Source organism: Zingiber officinale, chromosome 5A (genome assembly GCF_018446385.1).
Source record: "Zingiber officinale cultivar Zhangliang chromosome 5A, Zo_v1.1, whole genome shotgun sequence".
Classification (NCBI taxonomy): domain Eukaryota; kingdom Viridiplantae; phylum Streptophyta; class Magnoliopsida; order Zingiberales; family Zingiberaceae; genus Zingiber; species Zingiber officinale.
Genome location: NC_055994.1, coordinates 95201554 through 95223673, shown reverse-complemented (window position 1 = coordinate 95223673; position 22120 = coordinate 95201554). Strand labels below are relative to the sequence as shown.

Sequence of the window (22120 nt, the reverse complement as noted above, 5' to 3'; positions counted from 1 at the left end):
AATAAATCGAATATATGAATTTCAACGACTGTCAAACCACTAACGCTTCAGATATTAATTGATAATTCCATTCTTTAATTTCAAATTCTGATTTTTTTTATTTAAATAAAAAATAATTTAAACGTACTTGATTTGTTGAATTTTCCTAATTATAATTTTCAGTATTACCATCTCTTTTCTGCTTAAATTTTCACTCTGTCCATTTAAAAGTTTAATATTTTTTAATTAAAAGAGTATTATAAATTGATTGGTATCATTATTTTATAATAAATTTATGAAAAAAAATTTAAAAATTTAAAAATTCATTACTCATAACTTGACAATTTATCAAATGACTCATGCATAGATATAAATTTATTAAAAATCGTACGCTACTTTAGTATTTATCAAAGAACGCATCTTTTTAAGTGCATTTCCTATTTTATCTTTCTGATAAATCTGACTTTTCTTTTCACTATTATTTCTCACTCTCTCTTCTATTTACTTTCTCCTATACATGCAACCAATCTAATTTTTCCTCTATGCTCCTCTCTTTTTTTCCATGCATGCATGCATAACATAGGCATGATATATAAATCATATCAGACCCACAATATTTAGGGTTTAGTTGATTTTTTGATAACATTATAATACATTTGAAGAAGTCGAAATAATCAATAGACGACATATTTGAATTCTTTGCAACCCCATAAATCAACAGAGACTGATCCATTATTTATTTCAGCTTCTACGGAGGTGTAAAATTGTAATAATGATGAATTGACAAAAATCCTCATATGTAGGCCTAATATGAATCATATCAGGCCCACGTTGGGCCTAATATAAATCATATCAGGCCTACGTTGTGCCTGATATGATTCATATTAGGCCAACGTATGAGGATTGTTTTGCTGATTCTTTTTTATTATATTTTAATATCTTTTAGAAATTGAAATAAATAATAGATAGCATATTTCAACTCCTTGCAACATCAGAAATTCACAAGAACTGAAATTGGTGTAATCAGAGCTCTCTAGATCCATTAGTGGGTTTTGACTGAAACTCACTAATTGACCTAGACACCTCAGATTGCAGTCATTTCAGGTTCTGTAGATTTCTAAAATTGTAAGGAGTCCAAATATGCTCTCTATTGTTATTTTTGACATCCTAGTGGCGAACTAGAGGTTTTGAAAAACTTAAATCTCTCTTTCTTTCTTTTTTCCCCCTTTTTTCCTTTTTTTGTTAGGCCTGATATGGGGAGATATCAAACCCAATAACAAAAAGAAAAAAGAAAAAAAAAGAGAGAGAGAGAGAGATTTAGATTTTTCAAAACCTCTGGTCCGCCACTAGGAATGTTGAAAATAACAATGGAAAGTATATTTGGACTCCTTGCAATTTTAGAAATCCACAGGACCTGAAATTACTGCAATCTAAGGTCTCTAGGTCCATCAGTGGGTTTCGATCAAAATCCACTGATTGACCGAAAGAGCTCCTCCGATTGCATTCATTTTAGTTCTTGTGGATTTCTGATGTTGCAAGGAGTTCAAATATGCTCTCCATTGTTATTTTTAGCATTCCGTATACCAGAGGTTTTGAAAAAACTAAAACGTATAGGGATTATTTTTCTGATTTTTATTATTATATTTTAACATCTTTTAAAAATTGAAATAAATAATAGATATCATATTTAAACTCTTTGCAACATCAAAAATCTACAAACTGAAATAGGTACAATCAAAGTTCTCTAGGTCCATCAGTGAATTTTGGTCAAAACCCACTGATGGACCTAGAGAGCTCCGATTGCAGTCATTTCAGATCATATGGATTTTTAAAATTGCAAAGAGTCAAAATATGATCTTCATTGTTATTTTCGACATTTCTAGTGGTGGACTAAAGGTTTTAAAAAACCTAAATCCTCTTTTTTTTTTGTTATTGGGCCTGATATCTCCCCATATCAGGCACACATGTCCTATGAATTTCTAAATTTACAAGGAGTCCAAATATGCTCTCCATTGTTATTTTCGACATTTCTAGTGGTGGACTAGAGGTTTTGAAAAACCTAAAACGTATGGGGATTATTTTGCTGATTCTTTTTATTATATTTTAACATCTTTTAGATTTGAAATAAATAATAGATAGCATATTTGAACTCCTTAAAATATCAGAAATCCACATAACTGAAATGGGTGCAATCGGAGCTCTCTAGGTCCATCAGTGGGTTTTGATCGAAACTCACTGATCGATCTAGAGACCTCAGATTGCAGTCATTTCAGGTCCTGTGGATTTCTAAAATTGCAAGGAGTCCAAATATGCTCTTCATTGTTATTTTTGACATTCCTAGTGGTGGACCAGAGGTTTTGAAAAACCTAAATCTCTCTTTTTTTGTTATTAGGCCTGATATCTTCCCATATCAGACCCACATTGACCTTGATATGAGGAGATATCGGGCCCAATAAAAAAAAAAAAAAAAGAGGAAACAAAAAAGAAAGAGAGATTTAGGTTTTTCAAAACCTCTGGTACACCACCAGAAATGTCGAAAATAACAATGGAGAGTATATTTGGACTCGTTGTAATTTTAGAAATCCACAGGACCTGAAATGACTGCAATCTGAGGTCTGTAGGTCGATTAGTGGATTTCGGTTAAAACCCACTGATCAACCTAAATAACTCTAATTACACACATTTCAGTTCTTGTGGATTCCTAAAATTAAAATGAGTCTAAATATGCTTTTCATTATTATTTTTGACATTCCTAGTGGTGGACCAGAGGTTATCTAAATCTCTCTTTCTTTCTTTTTTGTTCTTTTTTCCTATTGTTTGGCCTGATATCTCCTTATATCAGGCCCACATTAAGCCTGATATGGAGAGATATCAGGCCCAATGTGGGTATAATCTCCTATAACAGGTTTGAGAAAAAGAATTGAAAAAAAAAAGAAAAAAAAAAAGATAAAAAGAAGGACAGGAAAGAGAGGATACGTTGCATGTATAGTAAGAAAGAAAATAGAAAGAAATGACAAAGAAAAGAAAAAGGAAATCAGTTAAATTTATCAGGAGGGTAGAATAGGAAGATCATTGTAAAAAGGTGCGCCCTTTGGCAAATACTAAAGTAGTATGTACCTTTTGGTAAATTCAAAAATCTAAGTACGCCTTTTGATAAATTACCGCTCATAATTTATATTTTGAATTCATATTTGAGGGAATGAATATATTGAGAAGGTTTATACAAATATAATAATTTTGATTTAAAATAAAAATAGGAGTCGAATTCGAGAGAATTGAACTATAAATACCTAGGAGACATACCCTTATCACTGTATCATATAACCACGAGTAGGTGTGTAAATGAATCAAGTCGTTCATGAACTATTCGAAACTCGATTCGATAACATGTTTGTTAAGCTCATGAATCAACTTTTAAATAAAAAAATATAATAATTGGATATTGAATTTATAGAACTCTACTTATAAAATATATAGGCAACTATATTAAATTTATTTATTATAATAAAAATATAAATTTTAATAACAATATTATAATTTTCTTTAAATATATAATTTAATTATTAATGAATATTCGATAAAAGCTTAAATAACCTTGTGAATTATGAATATATTCATTAAATAAAATTAGAACTCAACTCATTTATAAATGAATCAAACTCAAATATTAAAAAATTCGATTTAACTAGACTCAATTATATCCCTAATCACGAGAGCGGTGAGACTATTGGAACGATAAATTCCATCGTTTTTTTACTCCAATATAACCACGAGGGCGGCTCAAATTTTTAAATGAACAAAGAAGGATTATAATAGAAATATAATACATGCTTTTAAAATTATGAAAATTGAATACTAAAACATCCTAATTTTTATTTTTTAAATATAAAAATATATTTGTTTAGTGTTTCTTTTCTCATGACAAAAATCGAATTTGTGAACCGGCCGGGATAGACGCGGCCCGGGTCTCATCGGACCACGTTCACTGCCGGCCATATAGTCCTTGCTGCCCAAAACTGGCGCCGGCGATCTCATCGCCCTCGTAATCCAGTGAAGGACTACTTTTTCTTCTCTGTCTTCCCTTTCAGCAAATCCCTAGATTTCCTCAAAGCCCTAGATTTCGATCCTGATCGTGTGCCCCTTTCCGCAGCCAATCGGGTGACCGCGATCAGGCGGTTTCGAAATGGAAAGTGGAGTGAGGCGATGGCTGGTCAACGTCTCCCTTTGGAACCCTTCCGTGGACCAGTTTGCTTCGGTTGTTTCTCTTCTTCCGGAAGATGAGCAGAGAACCATCACCAAGTCACTATTGTTTCAGACTTCGTTATTGCTACTTTTTCTTCAGTTCTAGTTATTCATTAGGGCATAATTTTCTTCCAAGTAGATTTCTTTTTCTTACTATGGATCAAGAAAACTCCAAAACCTGTTCTTTTCTTTTAATCTATTCTTTCAGTGGATTAATCCTGTGATAGTTTTTGCCTGTTAGCCTTTGTGTTTTTATACAACAACAGCAGCAACAAGAAGAAGCTGCAAATCTTATCTTGCACGGTTGACCACATATAGCTTTAACTGATGACAAAGTATTGCATTTTCATCATGATTATGTACTACTTTGATACTCGATATTGGTTCCAACCTTTCAAACTTGTTAAAGCTTCTTGCCTTCTCATGGAGGTCCTAACAGAAAGGTGTAAATTATGTTTTGGAGGAATTTTTTCCCCCACTCATGTGGCCTTTTCAATAGTCATTGATTTGTTTATGTATCTTTGATGATGACATTGAGCATTTGCATCAACTTAGATTTTTGTGCTTCTATTGTATAGTTCTTCATTCATAAATAAAGAATTTGGTCAAACATGAATTGCATATGTTCTAATGGAATCAGCATGCTCAATTGTGTAGGACATTGAGTGAAGCATCTTACAAGTTTTGCTGTTTGATAGGTACATGAAGTTTGATGATAGAAAACGAGCTCTTGTAAGTCGACTACTTCAATACTCAATTGTGCATGAAGTTTTAGGTATACCTTATGACAAGATAATTATACATCGGACGCTTGAGGGCAAACCGTATCTGGTATGATTGTCATTCTCTTTGCTGAGTTTTTCTTCTATTTTTCTAGGTCACTTTATACATGATGAAGAAAATGTTGGCTCATTAACGTGCAGAAGATATCATTCTGTCCGCATTCTGATTTTGGCTTGCAATGTTGTCTAATTTGTATTTCCATATAACCATTGCAGATTAATGGCATAGGCTCTCCATTTTCAAATTTCAACTTCAACGTGTCACATCATGGAGATTACGTTGGCATAGCATCTGATCCTCTCTGTCTTGTTGGTCTGGATATCGTTTCCATTATGATACCAGAACAAACAACAGAACATGAGTTCATGAGTAATTTTTCATCATATTTAACTGCATTAGAGTGGAAGAACATTGCAAAGACTGGTACTTCAGAAGTAAAGTTGTGTGAGTTCTACAGGTATGTGAATCTGAACATTGTTATGCTTCTGTCAAAATTACTCAACAAGAAAGGAATTTGTACGCTAACAAGCCACTTTTAATAGACACTTTCATATGGTTTCAAGGCTGTGGCTGCACGGGACCTTCCATCTAGTGTTCTATTCACCTATGAAATTTACTTTGGGAAAGTTCAAATGCGTATTATTACCCTGATATTATGTTTCGTTGATTAGTTATGATCAATTTCATTAATTCATATTTCATATACAGTTTCCTTGATGTAAATGATCACTTATGTTCCTCTGTTTGTGATCATTGTGACTTTTTGCATTATTGAGAAAGAGTTCACCGACTATTATCTGCTGTTATGCATACTGAAATTCTCACTCCAAGTTTAGCTGACTCATTTGTTCTTAACAAGCCCGCATGCAGACGCCAGTTTCTCACTAATCCATTATGCTTCATCTCTATAGGCTGAACTGTCTTCGATTGTTTTGTAGATACTGGTGTCTAAAGGAGGCATTCGTCAAAGCTACTGGTGCTGGCTTGGGCTTTGGTTTTCACAGGCTGGAATTTCACCACAAAAACTGGACTGATATATCAGTTTATATCGATGGAATTGAATCAAGGGAATGGAAGTTTTCACTTTACAAGATTGATGAACGGCACTGGGTTTGTTTACATGCTCATTCATCTTTTTTACTTATCAATGAAATCTTTCGCTTTCATTGTCTTTGGCATTGTAAAATGAAGTCGCTAATAAACATAGATATACACTTTTGTATTAGCTTCCCTATCCCTCTTCAATGCAAGTAAACCTCGCCTAAATTTTCATCTGGTCGATCGTATTGCACCTTTAGATCACAATGCATACACTTTCTTGAGTTCTTCCCTGCAATGTTCCTCTCGTTGCTTGGGCTTTGACTTGTGAGTTTGATTCTGCAGGCATCCATTGCCAGAGGACTTGCTAACGGAGCCGACGAACAATTTGATGCTAGTTTACCTGTCGCGGAGGTTGGGTTCATTCAAAGAACAGTCGACCAACTCATTCAGAGTCGTAGCCATGGAGCTCAACAAAATAGTTGCTAAATGGCGTAACGGTAAAATTATTGTAACCTTGTGATCACAAATTTGAGTCATGCAAATAACCTTTGTAATATATAATAATACTATATATAACAGAGCAACCCTTCAAACTCTTTGATCCGGTAGTGAGAACAGGGGACCCCGCCCTGTAGAGTCAACGCCACGTGGAAGCCACAGTGACAGTTGTCCGTCCGGAGAGGGCCGAGTCCGACCGGCTGACCGGCCGGCTGATGGATTCGAACGCCCGAAGAGGGGTGGGTCCGATCGGCTTGCCGACCGGACGGTATTTGGCTGATGGTTAAAGACGCCCTGTCGAAATCAGGATTTCGGCGCTCAGTGGAAAAGGTTGTGGGCCGAGCGGACCTCACGCTCAGCCAAAGCCATAAGGTAACACTGCTAATAGTCCCCATAAAGCACATGAGGGAGGATCTCCCCAAGTAAACCACCGCATATGTCCGGCCGGATGTTGAGGGAGCTGTTCGCCCGGAAGCCAGATTTGGAGCAAAGGGGAAAATGACAAGGAACGTCTTTTTCTGACAGCAGGTATGTTTCACGTGTGGGCCATGCTCCAAATCTTGTGACAGGGGATTCCGCTGTCCCATCGAGGACATGCTGGGACTGTAGCAGTATGGGTCAGGTAAGCTCACTGACAAGTCCTTACTGGAGTATGGACCATGGACACGTGTACACCTCGGTAAGTGCACACTCACTTCTTCGCTGCCCTATATAAAGGCCCTCATTCTTCACCGGAGGTACGCATTCTACCAGCTTTGGAGCCACCTTCTTTACTACTTGCTTGCCTGACTTGAGCGTCGGAGGGTCGCCGCCGGGAACCCCTGCCCGGCCCGACTTCTGTGCAGGACCGCCGGAGCTTCGGAGGCCTGCGTCATCGACTAGGAGAGCGCCACGTGCCCAGCGTTCTTTGGTTCGGCGATTCGGACAGGATCAATTTGGCGCCGTCTGTGGGAACGCTCCTGCATCCGAACGGGAACAATGGACGAGGCTGGACGACAACACATGGTGACGCTTTCGAACGAGGAACTCGACGTTCTGATCGAGATGAGGGCCGCCAAGCTCGTGGAGCAAAAACAGAAAGCCACAGCCGATCGACCGGAGCAACAAGCAACATCAGCGTCTGGTGGCCGAGCGGAAGCACCACCAGCGACAGCACCATTCCATCGGGCTCTCTTCCGCACTCCTGAAGCTGTGGCAACTAATCGAGAGCGGGGATCATCTTCGGATGAAATACCAAGACGAGACAAAAGAAAAGGGAAAGCCCCCCGAGCGGACGCCTCTCCCGAGCGGATCAACCGCCAATTTTCGGAGGTCATTCTACAAGATCCTCTGCCCAAGCACTACGTGCCTCCGACGATCGGCGAGTACAATGGGGCAATCGACCCGGATGATCATCTGGGTAAGTTCGATAACACAGCCACTCTCCATCATTACACGGATGGAGTAAAGTGTCGAGTTTTTCTTACCACACTCTCGGGATCGGCTCAACGGTGGTTCCGGAGGCTGCCAGACGGATCCATCACGAGCTTCAAAGATTTCCGAACGGCCTTCCTCCACCATTTTGCGAGCAGTCGACGTTACCAGAAAACGAGCGTGAGCCTGTTCGCCATCAAGCAAGAAGCCCGTGAATCGCTTCGAGCTTACATCCAGCGGTTTAACCAAGTGGCGATGGACATTCCAACGGCCACCTCAGAAACCATGATAAATGCCTTCACACAAGGCCTGGTGGATGGGGATTTCTTTCGATCGCTCATCCGAAAGCCGCCACGAGACTATGATCACATGTTACACCGGGCGAACGAATACATCAACGTGGAAGAGGCACAAGCGGCTAGGAAAAAAGAAACTCCAACCGAGCGGGCTCCTCCAGCCGAGCGGAAGCAACACGCCACTCATCAACCGCCTAGAGGACCAAGGGCCGAAGCAATCCGATCCCCCCATGCCAGGTCCCACGTGCAAGAGGTAGCCGCCGCCCGGCCCAAGCCAAAAAAGAAATGGACCCCGATGTTCTGCTCCTTCCACCGGACGGATACGCACAACATAAGGGATTGTCGAAGTCTTCCCTTCGGGTCTCATCTCGTACCCCGGAATGTCGGACGACGGTCTCCCTCAGTCGATAGGCGACAGAGAATTCAAGAGGTCGATCGGACGCGAGCCAATAGGCGACAGCAACAAACTCCCGATCGACACCGTTCCCCAAGGCAGGAGAATCGCCGAGCGTCCAGAGAACGGTCTCGACCGTCCGCTCGGGAAGAGGAAAATAAAAGCAATGCCTCCCGAGGCGAAATCAACATTATTGATGGCGGGCCGACCGGAGGAGACTCCAACAGAGCAAGAAAAGCTAGCGTCCGGCAGCTCCAAATACATGCCGTTGGCTGCAGCCTAGAACGGGCGAACGGACCGGAAGTCAGTTTTGGACCAGGGGACTTGGAAGGAGTTGACGTACCCCACAACGATGCTCTGCTCATCAAAGCGGTAATAGCCAATTACACAATTCACCGCGTATTTGTTGACACAAGGAGCTCAGTCAACATCTTGTTCAAGAAGGCGTTCGATCAGCTGCAAATTGATCGAGCCGAGCTGTTACCCATGACAACTCCGCTCTACGGGTTTACGGGTAACGAAGTTTAGCCGGCGGACAGATCCGGCTGGCTACCTCGTTGGGAGAAGAGCCGCTCAGGAGGACAAGGGCAACAAACTTTGTGGTGGTCGACTCTCCCTCGTCCTACAATGTCATTCTGGGACGACCGGCGCTCAGCGAATTCCGAGCGGTCGTCTCAACCTTCCATCAGAAGATCAAGTTCCCCATGGAAGACAAAGTGGGAGAAGTACGAGGAGATCAGTTAGCAGCTCGGCGATGCTACATTGAGATGGTCCGAGCAGAAGCCAATTCCGCTCGGAAGGCGCCCCGGATCCAGGTAAACACCATCACCGAAAAGCCACCCTCTTTAATTTATGAAGAAAAGGAGGAAGTGCAGATTCACCCATCCCGATCGGAGGCCACAACCTTTATTGCGTCCGATCTGGAGGAGAAACAGAAAGAAGAGCTGATCCAGTGCCTCCGAAGAAATCATGATGTCTTCGTCTGGTCGACACATGAGCTGCCCGGAATTTTGCCGAGCATAGCGCAGCACGAATTACATGTCCGACCGGACGCTCGGCCGGTAAAGCAGAGAAAAAGAGACTTCAGCGCTGAGCAGAACGTCATCATCCGGGCGGAGGTGGAGAAGCTTCTGGAAGCCGGCCATATACGCGAGGTGCAGTTCCCTAGCTGGTTGGCTAACGTTGTATTAGTCTCCAAGCCAGGCAACAAGTGGAGAGTGTGCATAGATTTTCGGGATCTTAACAAAGCTTGCCCGAAAGATTTTTATCCTCTGCCCCGGATAGATCAGCTGGTGGACTCTACGGCCGGCTGCGAATTAATCTGTATGCTCGACGCCTACCAGGGCTATCACCAAGTGCCGCTCACCCGAGAAGATCAGGAAAAAGTCAGCTTCGTGACGGCCGACGGCACTTATTGTATAATGTGATGCCGTTCGGATTGAAGAATGCGGGGGCCACATATCAGCGCTTGATGAATAAAGTATTCAGAGAACAGATCGGGCGGAATCTAGAAGTTTATGTGGACGACATTCTCATAAAGTCCGTCCGAGCGGCCGATCTCTTCAAAGACATGGAGGAAACCTTCCGAACGCTGCACAAATATGGAGTCAAGCTAAATCCCCAGAAGTGCCTGTTCGGAGCAAAAGGGGGGCGTTTTCTGGGGTACATAGTGACCGAGCGGGGAATCGAAGCGAATCCCAGCAAGGTGAAAGTCCTACAAGACATGCCGCCCCCAAGAAATACAAGGGAAGTGCAGCGTTTGACCGGTCGGATAATCGCTCTATCCAGATTCATCTCCAAAACCGCCGACCGGAGCCTTCCTTTTTTCAAGATCTTGCGCAAAGCTACAAAATTTTACTGGGACGAAGAATGCGATCAGGCGTTCGAAGATTTGAAGGCATATCTAAATTCGCTCCCGGTATTAGCCAAGCCGACTATTGGTGAGCCACTTTGTATTTATCTATCCTCGACCGAGCAGGCAATCGGCTCAGCATTGGTGAGGGCGAGCGGAGAGGAGCCTGTGTATTTCCTTAGTCACATTTTAAAAGATGCTGAATCCCGCTACACTGGGCTCGAAAAACTAGCCTTCGCTCTGGTCCTCGTCGCTCGGCGCCTTCGTCCATATTTCCTGGCACATACCATTATTGTCAAAACCAATAGCCCGCTCGGACGTGTTCTACTAAATCCAGAGGCATCCGGACGGCTCATCAAATGGACGACAGAGCTAAGTGAATTTGACATCCAATACCAGCCCCGTTCGGTAATCAAAGCGCAATCCTTGGTCGATTTTGTGACTGAGGTGCAAAAGCCGGAGCCGGAAGCTATGTGGAGAATATATGTGGATGGGTCGTCCACTCGGCTCGGAAGCGGAATTGGAATATTGCTGCTCTCCCCACAAGAAGAAAAGATGCACCTTTCCGTTCGGCTGGATTATAAAGCTACCAACAACGAAGCAGAGTATGAGGCCCTCATAGCCGGCTTGCAGGCAGCTCGGCATGTGGGAGCCGGTCGGGTAACACTCCACTCGGACTCGCAGTTGGCCGCTCAGCAGTTCTCTGGTACCTTCGAAATCAATAGTGTTCGGCTCAAGCTCTACGCTGAAGCCTTCGAGAAGCTGAAAGCCGATTTTAGAGAAGTTATTGTCCAGAAGATACCCAGAGCAGAAAATCAAGCAGCTGATGAGTTAGCCAAGCTCACGAGCTCAATAACGCCGGTCGCCATTCAGCAATCAATTGAAAAAGTACTGTTGGTGGCGCACGTCGACCGGATGGAAGGCCTCACATTTCCAAGCGACTGGCGGACACCCATCGTAGAGTTCCTCCGCTCGGGAGCCACGCCGTCCGACCGGAACGAAGCCCAGCTGTTAAGAAGGAGGGCCGGTCGGTTCACACTCATCGGCGATCAGCTTTACAAAAAGGCTTTCTCACGCCCGCTGTTGAAATGCATGAGCACGGAAGACTTAGCTTACATCCTCCAAGAGGTACATCAAGGATCGTGCGGAGGACATCCGGGCGGACGATCGTTGGCCAAGAAGATCCTGCTAGCTGGATACTTCTGGCCGACCTTACAAACAGATGCCGCTTGGACAGTGTCAACGTGCCTTTCATGCCAAAAGTACCATTACTTCAACCACCGACCGGCAGAAGAAATGAAGGCATCCGTAGTTTCATGTCCGTTCGATCAATGGGGAATGGATATTGTTGGTCCATTCCCGATGGCGACCGGGCAGCGGAAATTTTTGCTAGTGGCGGTTGATTATTTTTCCAAGTGGGTGGAGCCGAGCCGCTAGCCAAGATCACCGAACAGATGGTCAAAAAATTTATCTGGCAACACATCATCTGTCGGTTCGGCATCCCTCGCCGATTGGTCTCATATAATGGGCGGCAATTCACAGGGAAGATGCTAGAGGATTGGTGCAAAAGTTACGGCATCGAGCAACACTTCACGTCCGTGGCTTATCCCCAAAGCAACGGTCAAGCCGAAGTGGCCAATCGGGAAATTCTTCGTATTCTGCGCGCTCGGCTCGACCATTTGGGAGGAAGTTGGCCGGATGAAGTGCCGGGCGTCTTATGGGCCATCCGAACGACGCCGAAGGAAGGGACGGGTGTCACGCCATTCCATTTGGTGTACGGTGGCGAGGCGGTCATCCCGGTCGAAGTCGGCGTCGAATCCGCTAGGATCCAACATTACGATGAGGACAATGCCGAGCGGAGGAACATGGAGCTGGATCTGGTCGAAGAAGAAAGAGCCAAGGCGTCCGTCCGGCTGATGGCGTACCGGCAACGGATGAAACAAAGTTACAACCGCCGTGTAATCCCCGATCATTCCAAGTCGGCGATCTTGTCTGGAAGAAAGTCAAGCCGGTCGGCGACGTCGGCAAACTGGAGGCACCGTGGGCGGGCCCATTCAAAGTTATTGAAAAGCTCCGCTCGGGCGCATATTATTTGGAGGATGAAGCCGGGCGGCAGCTGGATCGACCGTGGAGTGCAAATCATTTCCAGCCTTATCGAGCTGGATGAAAGGTGCACGAATGTAATTCATTTTTGTGTATATGCTAGTCGCCTATGTACTTGTAATGCAGGAAGCAAAAAGATGAAAACACATTGAGCATTCTCCGCCGAACGGCTTACTGCGTGAAGACCCCGTGCCGTTTGGCAGGGGCATATAAATATCCGAGCCGCACGCTCGATATCGAAGGCCCTGGACCGTTAGGCCGGAGGTATATTGTACGAGCCGCACGCTCGATAACGAAGACCCCTCGCCCCTCGGAAGGGCGTATATAATCAGTTTAAAAGTTAGCCAAAAAAGGCCGTCGAGCTCCGACGTTAAATATCGAGAGACGAGCCGGCGTCTATAAAACATCCGAGCGGAAGACCGTCGAGCTCCGACGTTAAATATCGAGAGACGAGCCGGCGTCTATAAAACATCCGAGCGGAAGACCGTCGAGCTCCGACGTTAAATATCGAGAGACGAGCCGGCGTCTATAAATCCTCCGAGCGGAAGACCGTCGAGCTCCGACGTTAAATATCGAGAGACGAACCGGCGTCTATAAACGTCCGAGCGGAAGACCGTCGAGCTCCGACGTTAAATATCGAGAGACGAGCCGGCGTCTATAAATGCCCGAGCGGAAGGGCATCGCCCAGTACTTCGCAAAAATGCCTTTCGAATGCCAGAGGTGTGATAATAGGCGAGCGGGCAACACACATATTAATTAGCAAAAGGACAGTGCAAAAAGATGGAGTGTGCGAAAGGAAAGCATTGTATTAAAAATAAAATCTCAGGCCGGGCGGCCTAAGTACAAAAGAGATCATATTTAGCCGAGCGGCTAAATTACAAAAATTACTCGATATAATCGTAGAGGGTCTTGGGGATGGTATCTAGGAGCGCCACCTGGTCGCCGGCCGGAATATTGGTGGACTCCGGAAGAAGGCCCTTCGACTTCAGATAGGTCATAGTGGCAGTCATGGCCAAGTCGAAGGCTGTGTACATCCGCTCGCAGATTTTCTCCGAGAATTCGGGCGATCGGATGTAGCTCTGTCGTAGAGCGGCGACTCGACTCGGCTCGGCTCGGCATCCTGATATTCTTTGAGAGCCGCCTGGGAGCCAGTGAGGGCCTCGTTCAGATTCTTAAGCTTTTCTGCATCGAGCCGTCCATTTCGAATCGCTTCGATCACATCAAAACACCACGCCACCGCCGCCGTACGCCGATGGCAGTGCTCCACGTAGCATTCAATCATTCGGAGCATTTAATGAAAGCATGCTCAACCTTAATGTCGAAGATTGGCGCAGAACACGAGGAGATCCAGTGAATGCCATTGTTGATTCGCTCAAGGCTACCTCTATGGTTGGCCGAGCGGAGGATACCAACACGAAGGAGCCGCTCGTCCAGATTCTTAGTCCAGTCAGTCGGACTATTCGCTTCCTTCGACTAGACTTGAAGGGGAGGCAAGTGATCCGGTAGTAAGAACAGGGGACCCCGCCCTGTAGAGTCAACGCCACGTGGAAGCCACAGTGGCAGTTGTCCGTTCGGAGAGGGCCGAGTCCGACCGGCTGACCTGTCGGCTGATGGATTCGAACGCCCGGAGAGGGGTGGGTCCGATCGGCTTGCCGACCGGACGGTATTCGGCTGATGGTTAAAGGCGCCCTGTCGAAATCAGGGTTCCGGCGCTCAGTGGAAAAGGTCGTGGGCCGAGCGGACCTCACGCTCGGCCAAAGCCATAAGGTAACACTGCTAATAGTCCCCATAAAGCACGTGAGGGAGGATCTCCCCAAGTAAACCACCGCATATGTCCGGCCGGATGTTGAGGGAGCTGTCCGTCCGGAAGCCAGATTTGGAGCAAAGGGGAAAAGGACAAGGAACGTCTTTTTCTGACAGCAGGTATGTTTCACGTGTGGGCCATGCTCCAAATCTTGTGACAGGGGATTCCGCTGTCCCATCGAGGACATGCTGGGACTGTAGCAGTATGGGTCAGGTAAGCTCACTGACATGTCCTTACTGGAGTATGGGCCATGGACACGTGTACACCTCGATAAGTGCACACTCACTTTTTCGCTGCCCTATATAAAGGCCCTCATTCTTCACCGGAGGTACGCATTCTACCAGCTTTGGAGTCACCTTCTTTACTACTTGCTTGCCTAACTTGAGCGTCGGAGGGTCGCCGCCGGGAACCCCTGCCCGACCCGACTTCTGTGCAGGACCGCCGGAGCTTCAGAGGCCTGCGTCATCGACTAGAAGAGCGCTACGTGCCCAGCGTCCTTTGGTTCGACGATTCGGACAGGATCACTCTTCATTGGGGGCTTCTTGCAACTTTTTGTTTTTATGTAAAGTGAAAAAAAAATGAGGATTATTTATTTAATTGTATTTGTTTAACTGAAACAAAATAGTTTGTTTAATTTAAATTTATTTATTTTCCTCAAAATGAAAACAAAATAGGGTTTGTTTAATTGCTTCAGGCAAATTGTTTTGAATGGTTGGTTTGAAAACAAAATAGAATATATTCGTTTGAAATGAGATCCCATCATTTTCCTCTCTTTTTTTTTTCTACCGAAATATCTTTTTCCCCAATACGCGCGCCGCAACTCCTCCCTTTTCTCGTTCGCCATGATCCGCGGATGAGCTCCGCCGCCGCCGTTGCTGGAGAACGATGAAGATCGCCGCGATCGCTGCCGATGGAATCCGATCGTCCAAGGGAGCCTGATCTCGCCACGGGGACCGAATTGTCGGAGTGGGCTGTCTGTGACGCGCAGGAGATCGAAGGCGGAGACGACCCCAAGATTGTCGATTGGGAGGACCTGCAGCAGGAGCTCGCTCGACTCTGGAGCCTCTCTTCGGCGCTCAAGAAGGCTAAGGAGAGGAAGGAGTCGCTTTCCCAACGTCTGGAATCGTTCATCGAGGTAGGCCTTTTTCTCGTTTTGGCCAGCGTTTGTCTAGGGGACCTTGCTCTCTATCTATCTCAATTCTAATAGAGAAGTCAGGCTGGGTGTTCGATTGTTTGACTATCTGAGTTTGCGCTTAATATCATAGGTTCCCCTTGCCTCACTTTGTTTTCCCAACTATAAAGTAGTTGCTGTAACACCTGTCAGTCTTATATCAATAGCTTGAATCAGTTCTTTGCCATGTTTTGAAGAGTTTTAATTGGAGCAACGTTATATCAATAGCTGAAATGTAACTTAATTGGTCGACACGATTCACACATCAACAGCTTAGTTACGACATCCCTGCTTGTAGATTCCTTGAATTATATCTTTGTTTTGCTTTTTAATTAGTTATTAGTTGATACTTGATTTGCTTTCCCTTATTGTTTTTGGGGAAGAGCTATCTCATAGCTGGTAGTTCATTAAGTAACCTTAGCTAACTTTGGCTGATCACTTTTCTGCATGTGAACAGGCGAGAAAAGGACCATTACGCCAAACAAATGAGTTAGAGGAGATGAAGGATAAACTGGAATCTAAGAGACTTGCCTTGGAAAACTTGTCCATGCACATTAAGCAGACTTCAGAGAATTCACAAAAAGAAAGAGATAAACTTTGCCACAGTACCAGAGTGTTGTTGGTAGCTGGAAAGAGATTAACTGCGTCCCACCAGCAGTTGCAGGTAGTGAGATTGATGCATCAGGCGTGCTTGCAGAAAGCATTTATCTTTAATTGTTTGCAAAGATTTGAGTGGTCTCTTGTTTCTTTTTCCAAAATTTAATTATCCGATTAAAATTCTCAAACCTAGAAAGTGAATGACGTGAACTGCATATAAGAGAAAAGGATAAAAAGAATGGACTCCTTTCAGTGTATGATCACCAAATCCAATGCTTTTTTGGTGGAATTTCAGTAAAGAGATGTGTAATTATCTGGTCTTAAAATGTAGACATGAAGCAACTACAATAATCTTAAACATTTTATTGGAATGGAATTTTTTGTGTACCCAAATGAAAAGGTTTGGTGTTCCCTGAAAAATTTAAGAGAGCTAACTGGGCCAGTTTAAAAAGGTCAGGAGGCAAAAATCCTTCTACTTCTAACTAAGGTTATATTGAGATCTGTAGAACACTATTTTATTTTCTTAAATTTGATTCTTGTGTGATATATGAAACAAGCTCCCAGGTGAAAAGCAATTGAACGCATAAGATACCAAGTTGGAGCCAATAATGAAACTATAGTTGCAAAAACTGAGAATTGTACTAAACAGCTGTCTCGAACTTCTTTTCCAATTGTGATGCTAGAGAGGAGGTAAAAATAGAGAGAGAAAAAAAATGGAAAAGTTTGGCTCAAGGAACATTAGTAATGAAAATGATAGTCCTTAATGAGCCATTATAAGATAATGGTTGGTGATTGTTTCCTAATACTTATCCTCTGCCAGCCATTGCCTGTTGGATCCTTCACAGAGCTTCAACTTTGATTCTGAATTTCTGAGACAAGTTGGAATAGCAAGAATTATCCAACACCAGGCTAGTGTCCAAGAGATTGATGTGCTGGGGCATATTGACTAGGAAATGTTTGAAGCAGCATACACAGAGACAAGCAAAGCATAGGAGGGCTTGCCCTAGTCTGATGAGCACAGGCAGTTTGGGACTGTTCAATATAACAGTATAGGAGTTGACAAATTAATTATGAAAAATAATCATCTCGCACACTAAAAGAAACTGGCATTCCTTATCGCAGCTTGCCATTATTGGTTAATTGCTATGGCTTTATACATTATTGGACTTCAGAAATGCTGTATTGATTTTCATCTCTGGTTACCTGATCTACCCACTTGTTTTGTGCTAGGAAGCTAGTAAATTGCTATCTGGAGAAAGGGGATATGATAATCTGAAAAAGCTGCAAAAGTTGCTTAGGCTGAGGCAAGGTGATATGGTAACTCAAATATCAAAACTTTACTCAATCAAGAGTGCAAGTGAACAACCATTTACGGAGGCCACTGATCCGCATACTATTGGCACGAGTTCAAGTATGATTTCCTTTCTCTTCCTATTGATGGAGGGTGACTTTTTGTGAATATATCATATAGATTTTAATGATATCATGCATGCTTATGGACCTGTTAGTTATGCAAATACAATATCATGCGTTTAGTATATGTCTGGATAGTTTGGAAGCTCAAGTACACTTGCTTCAATTTCAATATTTGATTTTATAATTTTTGGAATAAATTGGCTAGAGAATTTAGGTTGCACTTTTAGATCATCATCCATATTAAAATTTTGCAGCATGGAAGAATAAACCCTTCTATAATTTTGGGTGTTTAATTGTGTTATGTGAATTAATGTACTATTTTCCAGAAGTTAATTCTCAATGTTTGTCGTTATTTGTTCCTGAAAGTAAATATGGTGACCACTTGTTATATGGGCATATATGTTTTGGGTCATATGGCAAGTTGATTGCCACATGAGGTCTTGGGGTCGAATCTTAGGGCTGGCGGGGCGTAAATTCCTGTAACCTGTGTAAACTTACCCCACCTGCCACTTGCCTCTTCAGTCGCCGTGATGTACCTCCTCCGTTTTGATTCTGGGGTTGGCTGGCAGGGGCGTTGGGGGCGAACGTCTTCGCCTTTGCCACTTGCCACATATATGTTCTGGGTCATGAAGTCCCAAACTTCATATTGTCTCTCCTTTACCCTTCTTTGACAGTCTCTCTATTATCCAATGTCTTAAAAGCACTATTATCCTCAGCTTGGGTTCTACTTGCACAAACAGTGTTATGATTCCAATGAACCTTAAACTTCTGGGGAACCTTGAAAAACAAATGTATTTTTGTTGGTTTTCTTGTGGAGACTGGAATTTCTATCTCCATATCAGTCATAGTGTGGATCTGGTACCTAAGAGGTAAAACAAGTAGGTATAGAATAAATCTTGGCCAAAACATAGAAAGTACAGTGGCCATATTCTAAAAATGGTACCTATGTAAAAGAAGTGGTTTCATTAGATGATGTTGCAGTTGGTTGGAATTCTGACCAATTACTTCTGGGTATCGTCTTCATTGATTCATTATTGGATTGATCATCATGATGATTATGACTACAACTGTTTTAAATTTTTGGGATTGCTTCGCTATAACACTAGAATAAAAGTGATGTGATTATACTACTTCTTTATGAAATTTCTGCCAAATTATTGCACTCAGGTGGTGATCAAGATTCAGGTTCTTGTAAGGCATAGTTTTTTTTGTAGCCTAATCTGAATATATCAGCATTTTTAATGAATAAGCATATCTAATGTCCTCATGGAGCCACATAGATCTAGTTGTGAAAACTCTTAATTATCCTCTGTGAATAGCAAGGTTATTAGCATTACAAGACTATAGGTCTCGGGGTGTAAATAAACCAAGCCGCTCATGAGCTACTCGAAGCTCGATTCGATAAAAACTCGTTTAAGCTCGTTTAATGAGACTCGTTAAGATAAACAAACCAAGCTCAAGCTTCACAATATTCGGCTCGTTAGTTCGTGAACATGTTCGTTAAACTCATGAATCAACTTTTAAATAAAAAAATAATAGCTTTGATATTGAATTTATAGATTTTACACTCTACTTATGAAACATATAGACAAATATATTAAATTTATTTATTAGAATAAAATTATAAATTTTAATAAAAATATTATAATTTTCTCTAAATATATAATTTAGTTTTTAATGAATATTTAAATTTATAATTTATGTTTATTAAACTCGTTTAGGCTCGATAAAAGTTCGAATAAACTCGTGAGTCATGAATATATTCGTTAAATAAAGCTCGAGCTCGGCTCGATTATAAACGAGTCAAATTCAAGCATTCAAGAGTTCAGCTCGGCTCAATTACACCCCTACATAGTTCTCTGTATTGAATCTGTCAACTGATATGGATTAATGAACGGGTATAATTGGTTAATGTTGCAGATTTATTTGTTCTTGTGAAATAATTTGTTGGCATGATTTTTTTACTTTATTGACATTATTGAGTTCTTCTCAGGAGGTTCTACTAGTCCATCCTCACCTTCTAAACCCCTGCACTTGCCATCTTTGACAATATTAGGTCTTCAACTAACTATGCTTCCTATAAAAACGATGGGTTACTTTAGTGACAAGAAGGAGGTTCAGATGTTTGCAAGTGCCTTGGGTTATGTTGCACATGTAAGATGTCATTTTGCTAGCAAGATAATAATTTTTTAATTATACTATTTGTTTTGAAAATATTTAAGTGCATCTAAGTTGCTTTCTTGAATGTCTTGTCATATGCCATGGATGGTTGACTGTGTGTTCATACTTATTTGTTAATTTGTCTTTTCAGGCAGTCTCACTTATTTCATCATACCTGTATGTGCCTCTCCGCTATCCTTTGCACTTCAAAGGCTCGCGCTCATATATTTATGATCATACATCTACAGTTGATAATGCTGCATCTGATTTGATGGGAAACTCGGCATCATTAAGCACAAGCTCTAAGCCGATTGACTTTCCACTTTTTCTAGATGGTCAAGATACTACAAGAGCAGCCTATGCAATATTCTTATTGAATAAGGTTTGTCTGTGCTTCCATTTCTGCTCTGATGCATCTTAGTTTAGACCTCATATGACTGATCTCCTATCTTATTTGATGACCTAGATTCATAAAAAAAAAAAAAAAATCAATGAAGGGAATAGGATAAAAAATTGTAATAGTGATGTCAGTTTAAAAATTTTTGCTTCTGTTTCGTACCCATTCACTCAGAATAGGTTTTTTCCTGCACATTGTTACTTCCCCATGTCACGATATTTAATGAAGGGATAATTTTCCCTTCAAAGTAGTTTTATTTAAATTCCTGCACATTGTTATTGCTCCATATCAAGACTTTGCGTGAGGTCAATATAATCTCCGCATAAAGTATAATAAACCTCCATCAATCTTTTCAGTATACATAATTCCCGGATTTGCTTTGAATTTTTATATATGGTTCTCACTTTTTGCTTGCAGAATTTGGAGCAACTTTTGAATTACATCGACGCAGAAAGTTTGGGCCCACGCCATATATTACCTAATTTAAAGGAGCTCACGCAGATTATCCTGTCAAAAGAATACCTTAACATGTGATTTCATTTACTCCATAAGGTTTTGAAGACACGTAAATCTTACCAATTCCTTGGCAGCCAATTTGTATATTCGTTCCACCTTGTTGGATGTTTTATTTAAAGCGCCATTGGCCACGATAGATTCTTCTGTGGTTGTCAATCACACTTTTTTTTTATGCTTTAAAATGTTATTTTGCACGACAGAAGACAGTATCATTCACATCTCCTGCTGCGGATGCATGCATTCGTTTATCCACCTTTTTATTTGGATATGTCATATGTGCCAATATACCGTAAGCCCTAAATCCAATTCTTTTTTACCTCATCAGTGTCGACAGTAGATTTTGTATTGTATCTATCAATATTATATAATATCCAGAATTAGGCGAAGAGTTGGTAATCTCTTTCAGTGACTTTGATCTATTTAGCCCGTATCAATAATCTGGACAGCATTAGAATGAATCTTTCTTTGGCTTCTCATTTTAAAGACAATCCTTTTTTTCTGAGTTCGGCTCTATATCACTGGAATTTTTCCAATTGTTTTGCTTATTCGGCACACGAAATTTATTATTTCCCTTCAACAAAGTCAACTGATTTGGTTGATTGCAGAGCATGACCTTCGTGCTGCAGGTTGCCTAATTTCATCGCCAAGTGATGTTGATTGCAGACCATACTGACGTCTACCTGGTGACTGCATAACTTTGACTTGAGCAGCATTCAAGACCAATCGACTCCAGCAGCATGAACGGAATTTGGTATTTTTCCTCTACTTAAAACCTCACCGTTGATCATATTTTTATCTCATTGATAAACAATGGAACAAGATGACATTGTTAAAGCAACACATTTAAGAAAAACACAATAAGAATTGTGATTTCTGCAATAACAATGCCATCTTACATTTTATATGCTAAATATCATTTCTAGATGACTTGTGCAAAAACATAGGACATACAACAAGAATAGAAAAATGATTAGGGTTTGAACTAGTGTGTTTAGTAGCTACGAACTGCTCCTACCTACATCCTTTTTCAGTCAGATTGGGTAGGTTGGTTAAGAAATCAGACTATCTTCCTATCTGCATCTATCAGTGTTCAGATTGAAAACTTTTTAGCCTCTAAGTCCCAGTAATATGTAGCGAACTAGAGTGATGGGAAATGCAATTATCATTACGAAAAAAAAAAACACTTGAAGAATCAAACTCACATTTTTAAGCAAAACACACACGAGGCAGAAGGAGAGAAGGAACTGGTGCACATATGGCTGCCACCTATTTAGCACATTCCTTTAGGCTGATGCTGTTTGTGGATTAACAATAATCTTGTAGTAATATTTCTTATCATCTATCGGTAATTTTCCTGATTATTATTTTTCGTTTGTGATTTGCTAGACTTGCATGATTGTGATATGCAAGAGAACTCAGCAGGGCCTGTAACAAACCTGACAGACATTAACAAACCAG

General features: G+C 42.1%; 2 protein-coding genes across 4 annotated transcripts; both read left to right on the top strand.

The window, feature by feature from the left end:
• The first annotated feature begins 4162 nt into the window (after nt 1-4162).
• On the top strand, nt 4163-6531 carry LOC121979809 (L-aminoadipate-semialdehyde dehydrogenase-phosphopantetheinyl transferase-like). Its single transcript, XM_042531801.1, has 5 exons — nt 4163-4278; nt 4920-5052; nt 5220-5461; nt 5943-6114; nt 6388-6531. Exons 1-5 carry the CDS (start codon nt 4163-4165, stop codon nt 6529-6531), a joined length of 807 nt encoding a protein of 268 aa, XP_042387735.1.
• Nucleotides 6532-14623: 8092 nt separating this feature from the next.
• LOC121981083 (UV radiation resistance-associated gene protein-like) lies at nt 14624-22090 on the top strand. 3 transcript variants are annotated; one of them, XM_042533429.1, is made up of 8 exons: nt 14624-15540; nt 16034-16240; nt 17404-17584; nt 19583-19743; nt 19901-20131; nt 20564-20698; nt 21289-21413; nt 22049-22090. In XM_042533429.1, the coding sequence occupies exons 1-6, from the start codon at nt 15316-15318 to the stop codon at nt 20678-20680; spliced, it is 1122 nt and encodes a 373-aa protein (XP_042389363.1). In that variant the 5' UTR covers nt 14624-15315; the 3' UTR covers nt 20681-20698; nt 21289-21413; nt 22049-22090. The 3 variants fall into 3 exon arrangements, with proteins under 3 accessions (XP_042389363.1, XP_042389362.1, XP_042389361.1); XM_042533428.1 differs by having other exon boundaries at nt 20564-20951; XM_042533427.1 differs by having other exon boundaries at nt 20564-21413.
• Nucleotides 22091-22120: the final 30 nt, after the last annotated feature.